Here is a 19965-nt window from a genome sequence, read left to right on the forward strand (position 1 = left end):
TTCGAATTCCATTGTCTAATGTGAATATTTAACAAATCAATACGTTCAAATAGAGAAATATGTTTAAACGCTCTTAAGATGATCAAAAATAATGCTGCCCAGTTTTATAGTGTTATCTGATAGATTAGTATTAACTGATAGATTGCATTGCATTGTTGTTCTGTGTGATGTTGTGTTATGTGGCATTATTATTTTGCTTATTTTATTGCACTTTGAATGATGTTTTTGTGTGTGTGTGATTTATGTTTGAGTTGTATAGTAATTTTTGTGAGATCTTTTGTTTTGCACCATTTTCTTGAGATGTAACTTTTTTTTGCTGTTGCATTTAGTTGTGTAGCTTAGGGAAAATGTTGGCATTTGAAGACAGCGGGGATAGAGAATGGGCTGAGGGATTTTAATCAGTGTTTTTGCTCAGTTATTGATCAGGCAGTGTCAAGCATGTTGTTGCATTTTCACTCTGCATGTGAAATGAACAATAAAAATAAAAACATTGTTTATTGACTCTGCCTTCTCCATCTTATCCATGGATTAAGTTACATTTGTTTGTTTGTTTTTTTCGCTTTTGAAAATAGATCTTGTATAGAGTAAATATAAAGCATCTAATAAATTACAGTGTACATGCCAGCAGCAAATAAAGTAATAATAGTCCACAAATGATTGTGATCTTTCATAAGAAATAAGAATTCATCAAACCCAAACTGAACATGCATAAGCCCTCTCAAGAAAGATACAGCAATGGAAATCTTGAGTATATTGTGAAAATTCAGTAATGAAAATCTTGCTTGCAGAGGCACCGCTGCTGGTCTATGTATTCAGAGAATACATTTTGTTGCTCAAAATGAGTATCTGAGAAGCGTTTTGTATATTTTCGTGTCACAATCTTGCTGTACCGATGCCTAATTAGTTTGAGTGGTCACTCAGAATGGTTGTACTTTATGCTCAGGATCATATTGCCTGTGGTTTCAGGCTATGTTGTTTGATGTGGCATATCTGTTTTGGTGTCAGTATAGACACCTGAACTTCATACATATTAGGAAAACCACTTAACAATGAAAATACTACTGCAGTGAAGTCTGTCTCCTTTGAGGCCCTAAATTGACTGCGTATTGACACGGGAACCAACAGCAGAGGCAGCGTTCTGTCTGTCACAGCCTCTCTCTTTCTCCCTCCGAACTCACCGATCCATGGCCCGGGAGGGAGGATGGGGTCTTACTGCACTTGCAGAGTCTATGTGTTTGTGTGGGCGGGCAAGAGAATGCCTCACTATAGATTTTCCAGCAAATTAATGAAGGTACTGAGCGAACGAGGGGGAGGGAAGGAGCGAGAGAGAGAGAGATAGAAAGCCCCTTCCGCGGCACAGAGAACTGAGGGAAGCCCTTGCAGCGGGGGCGAGAGCCGAGCAGCTCCCTCACCCTTGATCTTTCAGTTGGCCGTGGGTGTGTGGACATAGGCGCCCCAGAGTCCTACGGGTAAAGCCTTCGGCTGGCCGCTTGAGTGGGTGAAGAAGACCTTTGATGACCTCTGAGGTGGAGGAGGTGATTTTTCTCCCCCATCTTCTGCACTTTTTTTGTTAATATGTAAAGAGTTTAGCACGAGTCAGGGAGGGGAATCCGCGTGTTTAGCATGACTGCAAAGCCAACACGACCAAATTAACCACCTCTGCCTCTGCATGGGACCCCTAGTGTTCTCCGGCTCATTTGCTTCTCTGCTGTCTGATTTATAGTTGCCTACCTGGGCTGTTCTCTGCATACAGGCTGTCTAAAGGTCACATGAAAAATGAATGGCTCTTCAGTGCTAGGGAAGGAACTCAGGAGGAGATGCAGGGAGAAATAGTGTCAGGAGGGACTGAGATGATGCCTGAATGCTTATATCTTATGTTTCAGCTTCATCGTGATCTTTTTAAACTGTATTTATGTATTTGTTGCTATAATGTGTGTGTGTGTGTGTGTGTGGTCTGAGACGACATTGTGCCTGTGTTACTCATAACTGTGAAGTCCCTTCAGATAAAGCAAAGAAAGTAAATTAAAGCAATAGTGAAAAAGAAAAAAACACCCACGATTCCATCTGAATGACTGAGGATTAAAGAGGCATCGTCAATACTCACGTCAAACCAACACCTCCACTTCAAGTTGAATGAAACGTCACACGCACATACTCTAACATTCACACTCCCCTACAAATGTGTGCGTCCATGGTCACAGAATAATCGTGTAGCCTTCGCACGCTTTTTTGTACGTTCCTGTGTATTCACTGGTTTGTTTGTGTGTGTGTGTGTGTGTGTGTGTGTGTGTGTGTGTGTGTGTGTGTATGTGTGTGTGTTTCAATTAAGTTTAAGCTGCGACAGTGCTTTCTCACAACTCTCATCTTCTGGTCTCCAAGGTGATAAATAAATGATATTTTGTTACCTTCCCTGTGGGACACATATTATTTGGTCTATCTCTCTTTCCCTCCCTGTACAGCTTATGAGCTGCAGTAGTCTTTGGACACCCACTAAGAACTTAGTGCCTAGGTAACCAGCATTACAGAGGCAGAACACCTGCCACAGTTTGTTCAGCTCTGTAAAATGTGATGCTCGATTCTGTGTGGAAACTAAATATATAAAAAAATATATAAAAAAGCAGAAATTACCATGTACAAAGAAAGTGTTAACATTAAATTGCAGTCCTATTTAGCTTTAAATAAGACGCATGAAACATTAATTCACATTTTATGTGAAAGTTCACAAATAAGAAACTGAACAATAATGTATGATAGATATTATACATACATCATACATATATATAGATGTTAGGAATTCCATTTAGGAATTTCAATTTAGAAAAAGTTAAATTTAGAAAAGCAAATATACAGTATATATATATATATATATATATATATATATATATAATAAAAAAATTTTTTACTTTTTTTTTTTTTTTTTGCAAGAGTGTACCATACATCATATCAAGGTTATCAGTGTTTAGCATTTGTTATTAGTATTATTAGCATTTAGTATTATTTATTAAAGTATTTATTAATATTTTGAATTAACTTTTATTGTTATTTTTCCAGTATTCATTTTAATTTTACTTTCAGTAATTTTATGTGCTTTTGTCATTTTTTTTTTATTAGATTTCTTTTTTTAATATTTAGCTTTAGTTTTTTAAATTTTTTAGTTTTTTAGTTTAGTAATTTTATTACATCAACTTAAACGTTTTTTTTTAAATTATTATTTCAGTTAGTTGCCAAGGCAACATATTCTAATTTTTGTAATATTTAAAAATTTCTAATCTGTTGTTCTCTCTATTACTAAAAAAATATTTTATTAGTTTTAGTTTCAGTTACCATATATCAGTCAGTAACACTGCCAGACACAACAAAAACAAATAGAACCCATTATAATCAGTGATGCTGTCTACAGTGGATGCGTGCCACAACAAATTCCCAACAGTAAACTGATGCCCTGTTCTATTTCTGACATATCTCAAGAACTTGCACTACTTCTGACATGAAGAACAAATGGATTTGCAATGGTCGCTTTATCCCATTCTGTGTTGGCGTGACACGATGCGAAAACTGTCACATCTGGTGTAGACAAGGTGTAAGACTGATTCATTCCCAATACAATCACTGAAGCATTTGTGGTACGCCATTGAGTTGGTATTCAATAGCCTGGCCCAATGTGAAGTTATAAAGAGGAAGCAGAACAGATACTGTTATTCTAAACTGTTACTCAGAAGCTGTTTTTCTATTTTGTAACTAATGGTAAGAGTCAGATATGGAGAAAGTTCACCAAAGGTTTTGTTGTTTCTGGCTTCCAGCATTAGAAATGAGTGGCTGATGTTTATTTTTAACAATGTCTCTGATCAAGCCCCATGTTAGTCTGACCTTATCAGTTTGTGAGGCACATTTCAGTGTCACAATGAATGCAGGCTTTGCGAACAGTGTTACTGAAAGATGCAGCACCACAAATTATGTTAGATCTGACAACAAACGCAACCCGTAAGCGCTGTTACTCATTTCACATGTGAAGATGCCTGTTAGTCTTGAAGGTACTAAAGCAGAAATCAGAATGTTTAGCACAGAGAGAGAGTGAAAAATGATCATGGAAAACTAAATTATGACTGTTCTTGGGTAGGAAACTTCGAGTAAAATTATAATTGGACCTCAAGAAAAATAAATAAATAAATAAATAAATATATATATATATATATATATATACATACACTACTTTTTTCAAAAAAATTTTTTTAAAGAAATTAATAAAAAAAGATTTCTATTTAAAATGCTGTTTGTGTAACTTTCTATATATCTATATAACTTTCTATATAAAGCAGCACAACATGTATAGTAATAAGAAATGTTTGTTTAGCACCAAATCAGCATATTAGACTAGCATTAGATTAGCATATTATTATCAGCATATTATTTCTGAAGGATCATGTGACACTGGAGACTGGAGTAAAATATATTAAAATAAAGTTATTTTACTTTTTTCACAATATTTTTTTATTGTATTTTTGATCAAATAAATGCAGCCTTGTGAGCATAATAACATATGAAAGGAGCAATTGTGACTCCTTGCCTTATTTTCTTATATCTTATTTTCTATTCTCTCTTTTGTGAAGGGGCCAGGTGAAGCCAGTACTAGGGAGGTTCAGTGAGCTGAATAACCTGCTCCCAGTGTTGGGTTTGGGTCCAGGAAATGTGGATGCTGCTCTTCTGGATGCTGGTTGCTCCTCCATGCAGATGGATTCAGCAGAAAGGGGCTTCTCCCTCAGCAAGGATGGACCGCTAGACATGAGGATGGATGGAAACAGGTTCGACTACTGCCTTGGCGCAATTCTTTTCAGTAGAAGGACTCATTGTCACTGTTGTTCCAAGAATCATTTATGCTATTAGTAATGCCTGATTCACTCTTGATATACACTGATGGCCACAGTTATTATTCTTGGCTCACACGGTTATTGATTACATTTACAGAGTCTCCATGCTTCTCTATTATAGCTATTCAAAACTAATTCTGAACAGGTGTAAGGCATAACCTAATTACAGCTTAATATAATAAAAAGATGACTAAGCACTGCAGAGCCTGGTGATTCATAGACAGAGCTTTGTGGGACACATGGAATGTTAGCTTTAAGATTGTGGGTGAATGAAGAGAACTAATTTAGGTAGTGAGAAGGACCCCCAAACATCAGGTATTTCTTAGGACAGTGGTTTTCCATCACGGGGCCTATTCCATGAAGTCAATTTAGGTGGCTAGCCAGGTATGTTTTAGTTCAGTTTGATGAAAATGGCATCATGAATGTGGCTCAGCTTTTAGCGTTGTTCATCACCATAGTAACTCAATGGCTAACCTGCTCCGGGACAGGTTATGTTCCAGGTAAAAGATCTCAAACCAAAATTAGACCAATTAGCTGTGAGCAAAGTGACACATCTCTGATGCAATCTCCCAGTTTCTCATGCTTAAAAATAAAGATCACTACATAGTAAAATATTTTAAATACAAAATCGTCTAGCTTTTAGCAATGATTATAATTGTTTTATGATTTATATACTATTTATATATACTTATTATATCCTTAATCAAATACACATGAGCAATTTTAGTTTAACAATTACTAAGCATTTAGTTTAAATGAATATACATATACTATACAGGTAATATGAATAAGCTTTAGAACCAGGAGAAAAGGCTACATGTGAGTCTCTGGATACATATATATATTATCAACTATATAAACTAACTTCACAACTTTCACTTGCACTTATATAGCAAAATGTTTTCTTTTTGTTGACCTCTCTCATGGACAGATCTTTTCTTCTTGCTGTGTAAATGGATTTAAATTCTTTGTATTTTTGACCTCTTAATCTTCGGCAGAAGAGAGGATTGAATTGCGCTGACTCTCTCACAAAAAGTGGATCGCAGTTTCTCTGTGATTCAAGGCATGCGATTGGCTGTTCACTACTAATGCCACACTTGTAACATTGGGGGTGTAGGCAGGCAGACAAAGATGACGACAAGTAACGTTCCAATACAAGGTTTAATAACAGAGTCCAGACAGGCAGGGATAGACAGGCAAATCTAACTGAAATGAGACCGGACAACTGAGAACTAAAACAGAGTGACATAAATACTGAGGGTGACGGGTAGAAAACAGTTGAAATGAATGAACTAATAATCGCGGTATCCAAGGAGACAAAACGAGTGGCGGGATGAAGAACAAATACACGTGACAAATGAAAACAAACTGAAAGTCCATGAAAACTGAAACTAAACTGAACTGAATGTGACATAACGCCCCCCCCCCCCCCCCCCCCCCCCCCCTGCAAGGTGCGTCCTCGCGCCGTAGATGAGTGATGACATCATCGATAGATGGCGGAGGTTTAGGAGGAGGACGATGATGTGGCGAAGGGCTGGAGATAAGGGAAGGCAAAGGGATGGCAGAAGCAGGCAGATGGGAATGTGGAGGTGCAGATGGACGTTGCAAGATGTTGCCGACCTAGAGCACGACTAGGACGATAGCCCACGGCGGAGTGGATTGAGGAAGGAGCCGTGATGGTGATTTGAAGGACATCATCCTGATGACGATCAACGGACAGTCAGCGATGGAGTAGAACTGAGGAAGCGACGAAACGCCAATGACCTAGGCGACCTAGGCGACCGCGACCCAGCCGCAGTGACCACCCACCGAGAAGGAAGCGGGGATCCTGAGGGCTGAGGACGAGCCGGTGTGACTGAGGGTGGAGGTGACAACTGAGGAAAGGCTGAGCTAGCCGGAGCTGATCGGGTGGAGGGCCGGAGGGCAGTGAAGAGCCTTCAAGTCCGCAGCAGAGGCATGGCGAGGTCTGACCCAGGCGGAGCCGATGGTCCGAAGGAGCCCAGCGAGCCCAGTGAGGTCAAACAGCTGAAGGTCAACGCTGAAGTTGAGTGAGGAAGGAGCACAGGTGCAGGAGCCAGGTTGACAGGTTGAGGTGGGTCTGAGCACTCTGAGGCTGGAGGTAGAGCCACAGGCTCATACCGCCCAGGAGGGATTGGCTCCTCGCAGGTCCAAGGTGGAACCACGCCACTGAGAGGAGGTGACACTGAGGGACCAATGGGAGATGACAACGACTGGGTGGTAACAGTGGCTGAGGACTGAGGACGGGCATAGAGAGATGAACAGAATCCAATAAAAAACAAAGTACTACCAACAGCAGTCAGGAGAGGTGGTGGGAGAGGTGGGTGAGGGAGGGGTTAACATGACTGAGGAAGATGATTGACATAGAGGTAAGTTCATGGGGTAAAAGTGATCCAACTCTCCACACTCTCGAAAAATGTCCATAGTCTAGCTGGTACTCACTCTCAGTGGCGGGAGGGTGGGCGAGGATCACTTCTATTCCCTCGAATTCCACGAGGACTCCCACGGCAATGGACGGTGTTGCCGGCTCACACCCCTGGTCAGACTTTTCGAGATGCTTCAGCTCCGGGGCGATAGCGGGTGCAGGCGGAAGCTTCCAGTCTGCGGGGGGCTCAGGCATAAGATCCGTCGATCGGGGTGGTGATGGGTCAGGCTGTGGCAGCTTTATGGATTGCGGGTAGACATTCTCCAGACACCTGATGATGGCCACATCCACATCCATCCATCATAAACTTATTCCACTTGGCTCTGGAGGGTTAATAAAGGCCTTCTGAAGTGAAGCAAAGCGTTTGTGTCGAAAAAAAAAATCCATATTTAACAAGTTATGAAGTAAAATATCTAGCTTCCGCCAGACCGCCTTCCGTATTCAAACTACGAAAAAACGGAACTGGCGTTGCGTCAGTTCCATAAGTTGAATAGGCAAGGCATAGGACATAGCGTAAGCTTTTTGAACTGCTAGAGTTTTAGGGGCCGTTCACATATCACGTCTAAAAACACGTGGAAAGCGCGGCTGCACCGCTTTCTCCTTTCCAAAGCGCTTGCGCTCCCGTGGCGTCTGTCGTTGCTATGCAACCATGAACTGCGCTCTCCACGAGGAGTAGGAAGTTTCAGTAAAGGATAAATTGATTTCCCTTGCATTAGCTTTACTACTAGATATATTTATGGAGATGAGATATAAAAACCACCTTGTACAGCTATGATCAGCTGTTTGGCTGAGATTTTGATGTTTTGTTATGGAAAGGCCGAAGCTGATCGGTTGGTTCCTGTCACATGACCTGCGGTGTGCTTGTGGCATTCTGAAAAGTTGAGAATTTTTCATCTTGATATGCCTGGACAACGACCGCGTCACGACCGCATCGCTTCCATTATGAGCACGCCTGCCGCGCGGCTACATTTGAAATATCTGACTTGCGCATGGAAAAGACGCGATATGTGAACGGCCCCTTACGCTTATTTTGTAAGTAGAATACGGAAGGCAGTCTGGCGGAAGTTAGATATTTTATTTCATAACTTGTTAAATATGGATTTTTTTTTACACAAATGCATCGCTTTGCTTTAGAAGGCCTTTATTAACCCCCCGGAGCCGTGTGGAATATGTTTATGAAGGATGGATGTGGATGGAGACACTTTCTTCAGCTCATACTCGTTTGGTAATGCTTACTGCCATTATGAAGCTCGGATACGTCAGGATATTTATTAATTTTTCTCTGATAGTGTTGATGAGAAAGAAGAAAGTCATATACACCTAGGATGGCTTGAGGGTGAGTAAAGCTTGGGGTAATTTTCATTTGAAAGTGAACTAATCCTTTAAATCAGGAAGACATACAAGATTGTGCAATGCTGTGATTCCCCCCAAAAAGTTGTCTTAGGTTAAAAAGTTCACATCTAGACATCAGACATTGTCAGGGTGTCTCATGGCCTGTTTTATACCTGGTCACTTCATACGTTTTTACTGATCGGATAGCTATTTGATTTATTCAAATGATTCCGTTTACACTTTGCCGCATAAATGTGTCTCCCCAAAACAAATATACAAACCCGATTCCAAAAAAGTTGGGACACTGTACAAATTGTGAATAACATAGGAATGCAATAATTTACAAATCTCATAAACTTATATTTTATTCACAATAGAATATAGATAACATATCAAATGTTGAAAGTGAGACATTTTGAAATGTCATGCCAAATATTGGCTCATTTTGGATTTCATGAGAGCTACACATTCCAAAAAAGTTGGGACAGGTAGCAATAAGAGGCCGGAAAAGTTAAATGTACATATAAGGAACAGCTGGAGGACCAATTTGCAACTTATTAGGTCAATTGGCAACATGATTGGATTGGGTATAAAAAGAGCCTCTCAGAGTGGCAGTGTCTCTCAGAAGTCAAGATGGGCAGAGGATCACCAATTCCTCCAATGCTGCGGCGAAAAATAGTGGAGCAAGAAAGGGGTTTCTCAGAGAAAAATTGCAAAGAGTTTGAAGTTATCATCATCTACAGTGCATAATATCATCCAAAGATTCAGAGAATCTGGAGCAATCTCTGTGCGTAAGGGTCAAGGCCGGAAAACCATACTGGATGCTCGTGATCTTCGAGCCCTTAGACGGCACTGCATCACATACAGGAATGCTACTGTAATGGAAATCACAACATGGGCTCAGGAATACTTCCAGAAAACGTTGTCGGTGAACACAATCCACTGTGCCATTCGCCGTTGTCGGCTAAAACTCTATAGGTCAAAAAAGAAGCCATATCTAAACATGATCCAGAAGCGCAGGTGTTTTCTCTGGGCCAAGGCTCATTTAAAATGGACTGTGGCAAAGTGAAAAACTGCTCTGTGGTCAGACGAATCAAAATTTGAAGTTCTTTTTGGAAAACTGGGACGCCATGTCATCCGGACTAAAGAGGACAAGGACAACCCAAGTTGTTATCAGCGCTCAGTTCAGAAGCCTGCATCTCTGATGGTATGGGGTTGCATGAGTGCATGTGGCATGGGCAGCTTACACATCTGGAAAGGCACCATCAATGCTGAAAGGTATATCCAAGTTCTAGAACAACATATGCTCCCATCCAGACGTTGTCTCTTTCAGGGGAAGACCTTGCATTTTCCAACATGACAATGCCAGACCACATACTGCATCAATTACAACATCATGGCTGCGTAGAAGAAGGATCCGGGTACTGAAATGGCCAGCCTGCAGTCCAGATCTTTCACCCATAGAAAACATTTGGCGCATCATAAAGAGGAAGATGCGACAAAGAAGACCTAAGACAGTTGAGCAACTAGAAGCCTGTACTAGACAAGAATGGGACAACATTCCTATTCCTAAACTTGAGCAACTTGTCTCCTCAGTCCCCAGATGTTTGCAGACTGTTATAAAAAGAAGAGGGGATGCCACACAGTGGTAAACATGGCCTTGTCCCAACTTTTTTGAGATGTGTTGATGCCATGAAATTTTAAATCAACTTATTTTTCCCTTAAAATTATACATTTTCTCAGTTTAAACATTTGATATGTCATCTATGTTGTATTCTGAATAAAATATTGAAATTTGAAACTTCCACATCATTACATTCCTTTTTTATTCACAATTTGTACAGTGTCCCAACTTTTTTGGAATCGGGTTTGTATATCCAATCTTTAATTCCCGCGCTATTAGCAAATTTAATGGAATTCACGTCAATGAAAGAAACAGATATGAGCTGCATTTTATTTATCGTCAGCTAATTTCAAGATCATAGACCGCAAAGGGAGAGTGGCATCAGCACTGGTAAGATCATTTAGTCTCACCACATTTAATGAAGATGATTGTGTTTTGAGCGTCTGCAACTTTCAGTTTCATTTATGGCAGTTTGCGCATTGGCTTGCTGAAGAGATACTCCACTCATTTGCAGCGATGTGTTATCCAGTAGCGCTGTCAAATCTGTCTTATAACATCATATAGCCTATAACATGCTCTCACACATTTATTTTTTTACCATTTTGGGAGGAGTAAAATTTACATATGTGGTTTCAACAACCAGATGCATTTACAGTTTAGTTTGGAATGCGTTCTAGACCACCTCCTGAAGTGGTTTGTGTTATCGAATTTAAATCCGTCTTGAAAGGGAATTTACACCTGGTCTTTTCACGAACGGATAGCTATCCGTTCAGAGAAAATGCATGTAGTGGCCAGGTGTAAAAAGGCCCATGAGTTTCATAAAAAATATTATTTTCATCTCTCATTCTGACCCTCTGTAATGAAATGATCCATTTTTAAGGGAGGCTCCTTTAAGGCTTGTAAGTAAATGGCCACTGTTATGACTGGCTAATTGCATAACGACCCCTTGCTATTGCACATTAGTACATGTTTTGAAAACATTATCCATATAAAACCATAATTTACAGACAAAGCTGATTTACAGACGCCTTAAAAATAAATTTTGTTACTGTCTTGCTGAAGTCTGTTGAAACAGGAACTGAAAAAGATGAACAATCACATTTAACTCAAAGTATACCCATATGAAAAATATAAAATAATATAATAAAATAGTAAAGATAATAATGTGTGCTGCATAAAGATAAAAATTGTCATTTTGTATTTCACAGAACAAAATTAACAGTATAAGGGTTTGAAATGACATGTGAGTAAATAATCACATAATTTTAGGGTGAAATATCACTTTACATATAGATAATGCATCATTGGAATATAAATAGACTTGGCAATTATTTTTAAACAAATATTACTATTATTATCTGTGGTATGGTACTTAGATGTGTTCCTGCACTGTTTAGGCTGGGGAACCACATGTCAACAGTTTGATCTGATTGCTATCTTTAATAAAACCTTCCCACCCTTTCACCTATAAATAAACCAATCTCCTAGAGTAGTGTTTCCTAACCCTGTGTCTGGAGTACTGCAAACAGCATACACATTTTTGGATGTCTTCCTTATCTGACACACACATTTCAGGTCAAGGAGTCTCTGCTAATGAGCAGAGCCGTTGAATCAGGTGTGTTTGATTAGGGAGACCCACAGATTGTGCAGTGTTGCGGGCACTCCAGGACCAGGGTTGGGAAACACTGACCTAGGCTGTGTCCAAAATCGGCCCTTATTCATTCAGCGCTCGACTCTCACAGTGCATTATGGGTATTCTCTTGCGGCTGAGCGTACATCGGTTGTATACTTGTTATTGCGGTGCATTGTGGGATTGAATGAGTGCACTCGATAATGTCCACTATGGTTTCAGACACCACTACAAATGGATGTCCCCTCAAATAGTGCCCTATTTAAGGGTATAGGGTGCGATTTGGGACACAGCCCTGTTTTATCATCGCCATCGTCTCTCAATTTCTTACATGCAAACCACTATTTCCCTTTGATTTGAAGAAAAGCGAGAGGCCTTCCTCTCTTATTAGGAAGTTTTGTCAAAGTTTTGACTGTGGTAATGAGGTGGAAATCCCACTCACCGTAACTGACTCTGAACTTTTTTCTGGGGGCGAGATGAAATCGTTGAAAAAAGAGATGGAGGGAGAGAGACACCCAAAGGAAAAAGAGAAAGGGCAAGATATCGTGCATGTCGATCCAGGTCCTGCCCACGGTATCTGAATACGCTTTATCCTCATTCCATCACAAAAACCAATGTGAGAATTAAACTTTACGACAGCATGATGCTGTCAGCCGACTCTAGCTGGCCTTCAAGAAGAACAGAGCATACTTTGCATTAATCAGCATGTCTCTCAGTTTGAGTTACTCATTCTGTGCTCTTAGTTGTGCCCACATGAATGACAAACTAAATAGGAGAGAAAACATTCAAGGATAATGTGAGATCCAGAACGACGTTGATTCCAAAAGAAAGGTTATGATAAAAGGTTCATCATATGTCTCTGTGTGTTGCATGCCTTTCATGGATTAAGTTGACTCCAAGTGATGAATGACTGAAACTGCATTTGTGCATGCTCACTTTCCAGTGTCAGTGAAAGTACACTGTAAAAAATGATTTTGAAGTTGTAAATAAAACTTGATTCAATTTTTTTTTGAAAATTGATTCAAAGTAAATTCTACAATAATTTAAAGTCCTCAGTTTTTCTTTGTTTCCCTCATAATCAGTACATAAACAAAGAGATGTGCCATTCATAATCCAAGGTATCAAACCCAAATCTCAGGAAATAATTACATAAATACAAATAAGACTTGAACATCTGAGTCACAATGTTTAGGGAATATATGAATTACTGGGAGTATGTGAATCACAGGATGTATGTACAAGTGTGCCGAACAGCTGCCGACTGAAACTGACTTGATGAAATATTACGTTTTATTCGTAGTAGTAAGCTAATATATTTCCCCTTTATGTAGTAAAGTAACTTTGTCTCATTTACCCTGGTTTCTTTGTTCTTCCCCGAGTGTGCGTACATATTTTCCTAAAGAAAGCAAAAGTGAATACATAATTCAGTTCATGATTTGATATTTTTATATTTGTCACTAACCGCTTCTCCCTCCTGTTCTCTCTCATGTACACACACACTCTCTCTCTTTTTATAGATCTCAAGCCCACATCTCTCAGAGTGGGAAGAGTGGGAGGGGTTTTCACTGGTGTCTTAGAGCTGTCAGGCTTGGCTTCTGTCAGCCAGGAACTTGTGACGTCAAGCTGCTTAATTGGGCTCCTCTTTGTGCGTAGGTACCCCGACATGCCCTGCGCGGCTGACGTGGTCAACGCCTTAGATCAACAGGCGCTTGCGTCCGTGCTGGCCGTGTACGGGGAGGAGCGGCACACCAGGAAAATTGCGGCGGCCATCGCACAGGCACGCAGCGTCTACCCCATCGGCCGGACCCTGCAACTGGCCAGCATCGTAGCAGGTACCCCCCCTCATTAATTCCCTACACTAGAGGGAGGCGAGGAGAGAGAGCGATATTAATGCAAACTCTCCCTATGGGACCTATTTGTCCTGGAAAAGGAGAAGGGGAGAAAAGATGGCATTTTCTAATCCGAAATCTGTGCTGTTCTCCTTCCCCCCACTCAGCTGCCCATTTCTCACTGTCTGAGTATCCATCAGCAACACATCCCTTGCGATTGACAAGGCTCTTGTTAATAAAAACCGAAGCGATTGAGGGAGCAGTAGCCAAAACCTGCAGGTGGGGTTCAATGCGTTTTTTTAGCCCCTTTCCTTAATTCGTATTTTGACTCGCACTCCCATCCTCTCCTCCCCCCCCCCTTGTATCCTTTGATTTGTTTCTCACACTCGCTCCCTCCCTTTTCGTGCCCTTCACTGCACCCCCACCAACACACTTCTCCAAACGCACGCGTCATACGCACCACATTGCGGCAGCTCAATGCTTTTTGATATTATATTTATCGGCTGCTTTATTTTTGCCGGCGCTGTTTCCATAGCCTGATGCTAGCGACGAGATAGATAGTCGCTTCAGAAGATGACGGTAGCACGAGGCAAGCACGTGCGTCACGCCGGGAGAACAGGTGTGACTAAGGGCAGTTGTTTGATCTTCTTTGAAGAGTAGAGCGAGTCAACAACAATGTTTATTCCAATCAATCTGGAAGCTTCTGACTCCTGAGGGTCCCTGGGGGTCAGCAGTGGGCTGCCGGCATTACCGTTGCCAAGGGAAGCGATTGATGGAGCAGGAGGAGAGATGATATGTGTGCATTTGTATACGTGTGTATTTATCAGTGCTGATAATGGGGGAATGGGAGGGGTTTCGACACCATAACAATGGGCATCATGGGAGTTCTCCCTCTTATGAGCTCTTTGTTTCCTTACGTGAGCAACAAAAGCACCACAATGCCTCTCTGCCCTTGCTTTTGGAGGCGAGTTCCTGAACCTGTCTCCACCTTGGTTGCGGTGTATCATAATAGTCACCAGTCACAGTCCTTTTGATAAACACATTTCCTTTGTTTAGCATCATTTATTTCTTTGCTTTTTACAGTGTAAAAATGATAACAAAAGAAACAAATGTTTTTTTGTTTTTTTTTATACAAGAAAATACCATTTTAGCCTTTCTACCTTCCCGTTTCTTTGTAATTATTTGTGAAATTTGCTTGCAATTTCTAAGTTTCAACGTAAATCCTAGACAATTTTTTTTTTTCTTCAGTGTATAGTAGTTACTGTTTGGAAGGGTTTATTCCATGTTAAAATGGGGAATCCGCTCTATTTAGTGAAACACATTAGAGAAGAGACGAGGTCACGGTGGTCTAATATTCTCATCAGTTTGAACCCAGCTGCCGTGACAGAAGATTATCCAGATTCCCTAAGGAAAGTGTCCCTCAATCCCAATGCACAGATCAGCTTTCTACATATCAGACCACTTTGAATCATAATGAGCGTCAGCACAAAACTGGCCTAGCGCCAGTAACTCACACCCTCACTGACCCCAGACAGGCTCACTGTCCCCTCTCATACACCTTGAAGCCATCAATCCAGCTTTACCATAAAATGTTCAGATTCATTTGGAGCAGCTCGCAGGTTTTGACATCATGGTTAAACAGTTGTCTAAGCTGCTGGTCATGCTTTAATATCACTGTAAGAGACACTAATCAGCCCCCTATTGATCACTGGTTGAGGAGCAGACTTGTTGGAGCGCTGATGAAAATTGATCTTCTGTTTTCTCCTGAGTTTCCTGAGGTCCACATCACAGTTTTGGAATTAAGGCAGTCTTTAATGTCTATACTCATGTTAGCTGGAGTTCGCTCTCTGTGATGCTACTCTAACTTACCTCTGTAAAACAGGATATTTTTTCATTAAAGTGTTAGTTCACCCAAAAATGAAAATTCTGTCATTAATCACTCACCCTCACGTCGTTCCAAACCTGTAAGACCTTCATTCCGAGAGGTTTCTGACCTCCGATAGACTGCAATGTTATTACCACTTTCAAGGCCCAGAAAGGTAGTAAAGACATCGTTAAAATAGTCCATGTGACTACAGTGGTTCAACCTTAATGTTATGAAAAGCTGAGAATACATTTTGTGCACAAAAAAACAAACAAAAATAATGATTTTATTCAAAAATTTCTTCTCTTCTCTGTCAGTCTCCTATGCGCTTCAGGGTTCTACGTCCGAACGGCGGCTCATTATTGGCCGACGCTGTTAACAAAAGCACCCCAACGTATGCGTGTAATGCTGATGCAGGAGCTGGCCAATACTGAGCTGGTGTTCTGACGTAGAACCCGGAAACGCTGCAGTGTGTTTACTATGTGAACAGCATAGGAGAATGACAGGGAAGAGAAGAAATTCTTGAATAAAGTCGTTATTTTTGTTTTGTTTTTTTGCACACAAAAAGTATTCTTGTCGCTTCATAACATTAAGGTTGAACCACTGTAGTCACATGGACTATTTTAACGATGCCTTTACTACCTTTCTGGACCTCAAAAGGTGCAATGACGTTGCTGCCTATGTGTGGATCAGATACTCTTGGATTTCATCAAAAATATCTTAATTTGTGTTCCGAAAATAAATGTCTTACATGTTTGGGACAACAGGAGAGTGAGTAATTAATGACAGAAATCTCATTTTTGGGTGAACTAACCCTTATTTTACACAAAATCTAGTTTTATTTCAACTTAAAGGAATAGTTCACCCTAAAATGAAATTTCATTATTTACTCTCATGTCATTTCAAACCTGTAGGACTTTCTATTTTCTGTGGAACACACACATCTGTGTCTGTGTTGAAAAATGTCTGTGTTAAACACAATTAAAAACAAAAAAATTAGACACCATTCACATTCTTTGTGTGGACAAAAGAAAAAAAAATGTTTAATTACAAAATATTTTCATTTGTGTTCAGTTTGGAAAGGCATAAGGGTGTAAATGATGACAGAATTTTCATATTTGGCTGAACGATCCCTAATATGCGAAGACTGCTATCTCATTTGAATTCAGAATGTGGATAACACTTCCTGGTGTAGCTTAGCATCTAGCTATTCAATTAGTATTTTGCGGAATCTTTTTATTTAAAGCAGTCAATTGCTGTCTTTGAGTAACTTGGGATTTAGTGTCTCATTCAACTTCAGACATTTCTGTCATTGAGACAGCAAGATGAAAAAACAAGGAACAATATCACAATGCATCTCGACGTGTCGCAAGAGACTGCCTAGTATACAGCGCTGTAAACAACGAACACAAATGGCTGCACTGTTTGCCACAAATAGGTGAAAATAACTAATAGAAAATAACTAACTTATTTGTGTCATAGGGACAAATACACTGGGGTTCAAAAGTCCCTGAGAACACATTGAAAATCTGGGATTCAAAATCTAATTTAAATCTGGAAATAAACAGCATGTTTTAGGATTGTGAGCTCTTTTGTACAAAAGGTCAGATTGTTCTTCCATTTGAAGCACAATTCTGAAATTCATGTTTTTTTTTTTTTTTTTTTTTTTTCAATTCAAATTTTCTAATTGTTGTACTGATAATTTAATTTGTAATAAAAAAATACATCCACTTGACTTTTGGACCTCACTGTATATTTTTTTATAAATCCGTAGCGTTACTGCAAAGAAATATACAGAATATATAATATAAACCAAACTTTATACTTAATCAGACCTAGGTTGACACGCAAAAACTCTGTGAATCTTCAGTTCTGTGGTCAGATTTGAACCTGCAGCCTTGGTGTTATTAATAATTGTGATGTTCTTCTTGATAACTTTATATGGACAGTCAACAAAATCAAACCGTTGTCTCTAGAGAGTTCTCTAGCAGCCAATAGCATTGCTGCCCTTTCAGCCTCAAATAACATTCATGAGATTCTGTGTCCCTGCAGCCTGTTGCCTATATAGAGGGGGATTTACTAGGTAATAATGAAGCATTACTCTTTGAAAGTCTTGTGCATAACAGCTACTGCCAGCCTCACCAGGAACAAGGCACTTGTAATGGCCCTTCCTGAGCTTTCAAAAAAGCAGCGTAAATTGGCACTACAGAATAATATAGGACCCTTCATCTCCGTTCTTACTGGAAACATGATGTGATCAGCATAGATTGGGAAATGTTGTGCAAATTTTAGTTAACTCTTCAGGGTAAACAAGAAGATGGAAGGCTTTAATTTCAGTTCTGTCTCTCTCTTTCACTTATTGCTCTTTTCTTTCCCAGAGGTGAACAAGGAGAAATATGTAAGTGTCCGTGAGACACATTTACTGGAAATGAGTCATCCGTGTGTTGTCATAGCATATGCAGGATTGAGTCTTTTCAACGAACATATTCACCCTTTAGCCATATCTGTGTGCCATGATAAATGAGGAATAAATGAGAAATAAACCATTTACTGAGTCACAACTCCGTCTCACGCCATTTTCAAACATGGTTTATAGAGAATCAATCAAGTGCTTGGGTGTACAACCTAACATTTAAATGCTAAGTGTCTCTTGGCCCGATTTTTGTGTATACCTGACCTGTGTTATTTCTCTGTTCCTTTCTGAAATGAGAAGCGGTGGATGAGTCAAACTTGAGGCACGTTTTAATCAATTCTTGTTTAGGAGTTTGATGACATATGGACATATGCATTTTAACAGGATCAGGCCTACACAGCATGGCAGTTCACTCGCTCTGAATCTCTCTTGTACTGATTTAAATTATATATTTGTTTAAAAGGTTAATATGTAATAGATTTTTAATTAAAATTAAAACAAATTATAATATGAAAAATAATTTATATATATGTATATGTATATATATATATATATATATATATATATATATATATGTACACACAGTAGACACAAGTTATATTAAAAATGTTTGTCGCATACGGTATAACTGGAAAATTCCAGTTATTCTCATTTCATCAGAACAATGCTCTAAATACCGTCTTTTAAGAATTTTCCTTTGTTTTTATTCTTTGATCAATCAGTCAAATGATGTTTGGAATAACACAGCCTTGAATTTCAGAATGATAGTTCTGTCCCTTTTTCATTCCTTAAAGCAACGTGAGCTTGTGATTAATAGAGAGGAATTACAAAAGGAAATCTGTAATTCAATTCACGGGCAGACAAAGAATGAGCCCTCTATTCAAGCTAAAATGTGCTTGTGTAGAGCCTCATTCAAGAGAGATATTTCCCTTCCTTCATTACAGAAGGATGTCATGCTGTAATCAGTTTGACCCAAATAAAGACACACTGCCAATTATCAGAACCATGAGCAGCTGGGTGTTACCCTCTAATCCCCACACTCTCATAAAAGATTGGCAACCAATTACATTTCCATTTAACAAAGTGTCATTTTCACTACATTTGACTTGACTTTCTAATAGCCAGGGTTCTGTAATATATAATTAAGTACAATATAAATATGACCTATTAGGGGAATTATTAAAATGTTTCCATGGTTAAAATTTGTTTAAATGATTTCATGTTTTCTTGAAATGAAGGTTAATAGTAGAGGGGAAAAAACTTGTGGCAGAAACTTGACACAAATCTTTGCCTGTTTACAATGTACAGCCCATTAGGCTTCTGTGTAAACATTGTTTTGAATAAAGTGAGTTCATTTTAAATGTAGAGGTAATTAGGCAGGGGCTGTTTTCATTGTCACACCCATCAGGATTCATGGCCAATTATGGAGAATCAATAGCGATTTCTGCTAAGAATGTGAGGAGAGCACCCATTGAGGTAACAGGAGCAGACTGATTGGTGTATTTATTCACTTTGTATCCATTAGGCTATTGAGATTTGATTATTTGATGCTTTCATTCCAAAATGAGGATTTTTTTTGTTTGTTTTGTTGCTGCAGTGCACATTGTATTTTATGATTAATGTTTACTGCCTGCTAAACCTGGGGCCTGTTCTTTGTACGTGGATTACTCCATTATCTACATTTTACTGTTGACAATTTGACATGATCCAAGATTGTAGGTTCTTCGAAGCTCATCCCGGAGTTGCTGTCATAGCAACAGGTCCGTAAGCTCAAACCTGCTAGGGAGCAGGCTTATTTCATGTAAACAGGATTAGATTGCATCTTTTTAAGTGGAAGGGATACTTGTCCCAGCCACTTTCTTACAAGAGTACCCTATTGAACCAGGGACAATAATAATTTAAAATAATAATAATTTAAAAATTAATTTGAAAATAATATTATAATGTTGTGTATCATAATATAAA

General features: G+C 39.4%; 1 protein-coding gene across 4 annotated transcripts in view; it reads left to right on the forward strand.

The window, feature by feature from the left end:
* The window catches only part of mettl15 (methyltransferase like 15), an 83267-nt gene that overhangs the window by 50400 nt on the left and 12902 nt on the right, over positions 1-19965 (forward strand). For all 4 annotated transcript variants that reach the window (XM_051898927.1, XM_051898928.1, XM_051898929.1 and 1 more), the window contains 2 exons: positions 4608-4799; positions 13548-13726. In XM_051898927.1, the coding sequence (XP_051754887.1) occupies positions 4608-4799; positions 13548-13726 (371 nt within the window). The remainder of the gene's footprint in view (positions 1-4607; positions 4800-13547; positions 13727-19965) is intronic.

Source organism: Ctenopharyngodon idella, chromosome 7 (assembly GCF_019924925.1).
Source record: "Ctenopharyngodon idella isolate HZGC_01 chromosome 7, HZGC01, whole genome shotgun sequence".
Lineage (NCBI taxonomy): Eukaryota > Metazoa > Chordata > Actinopteri > Cypriniformes > Xenocyprididae > Ctenopharyngodon > Ctenopharyngodon idella.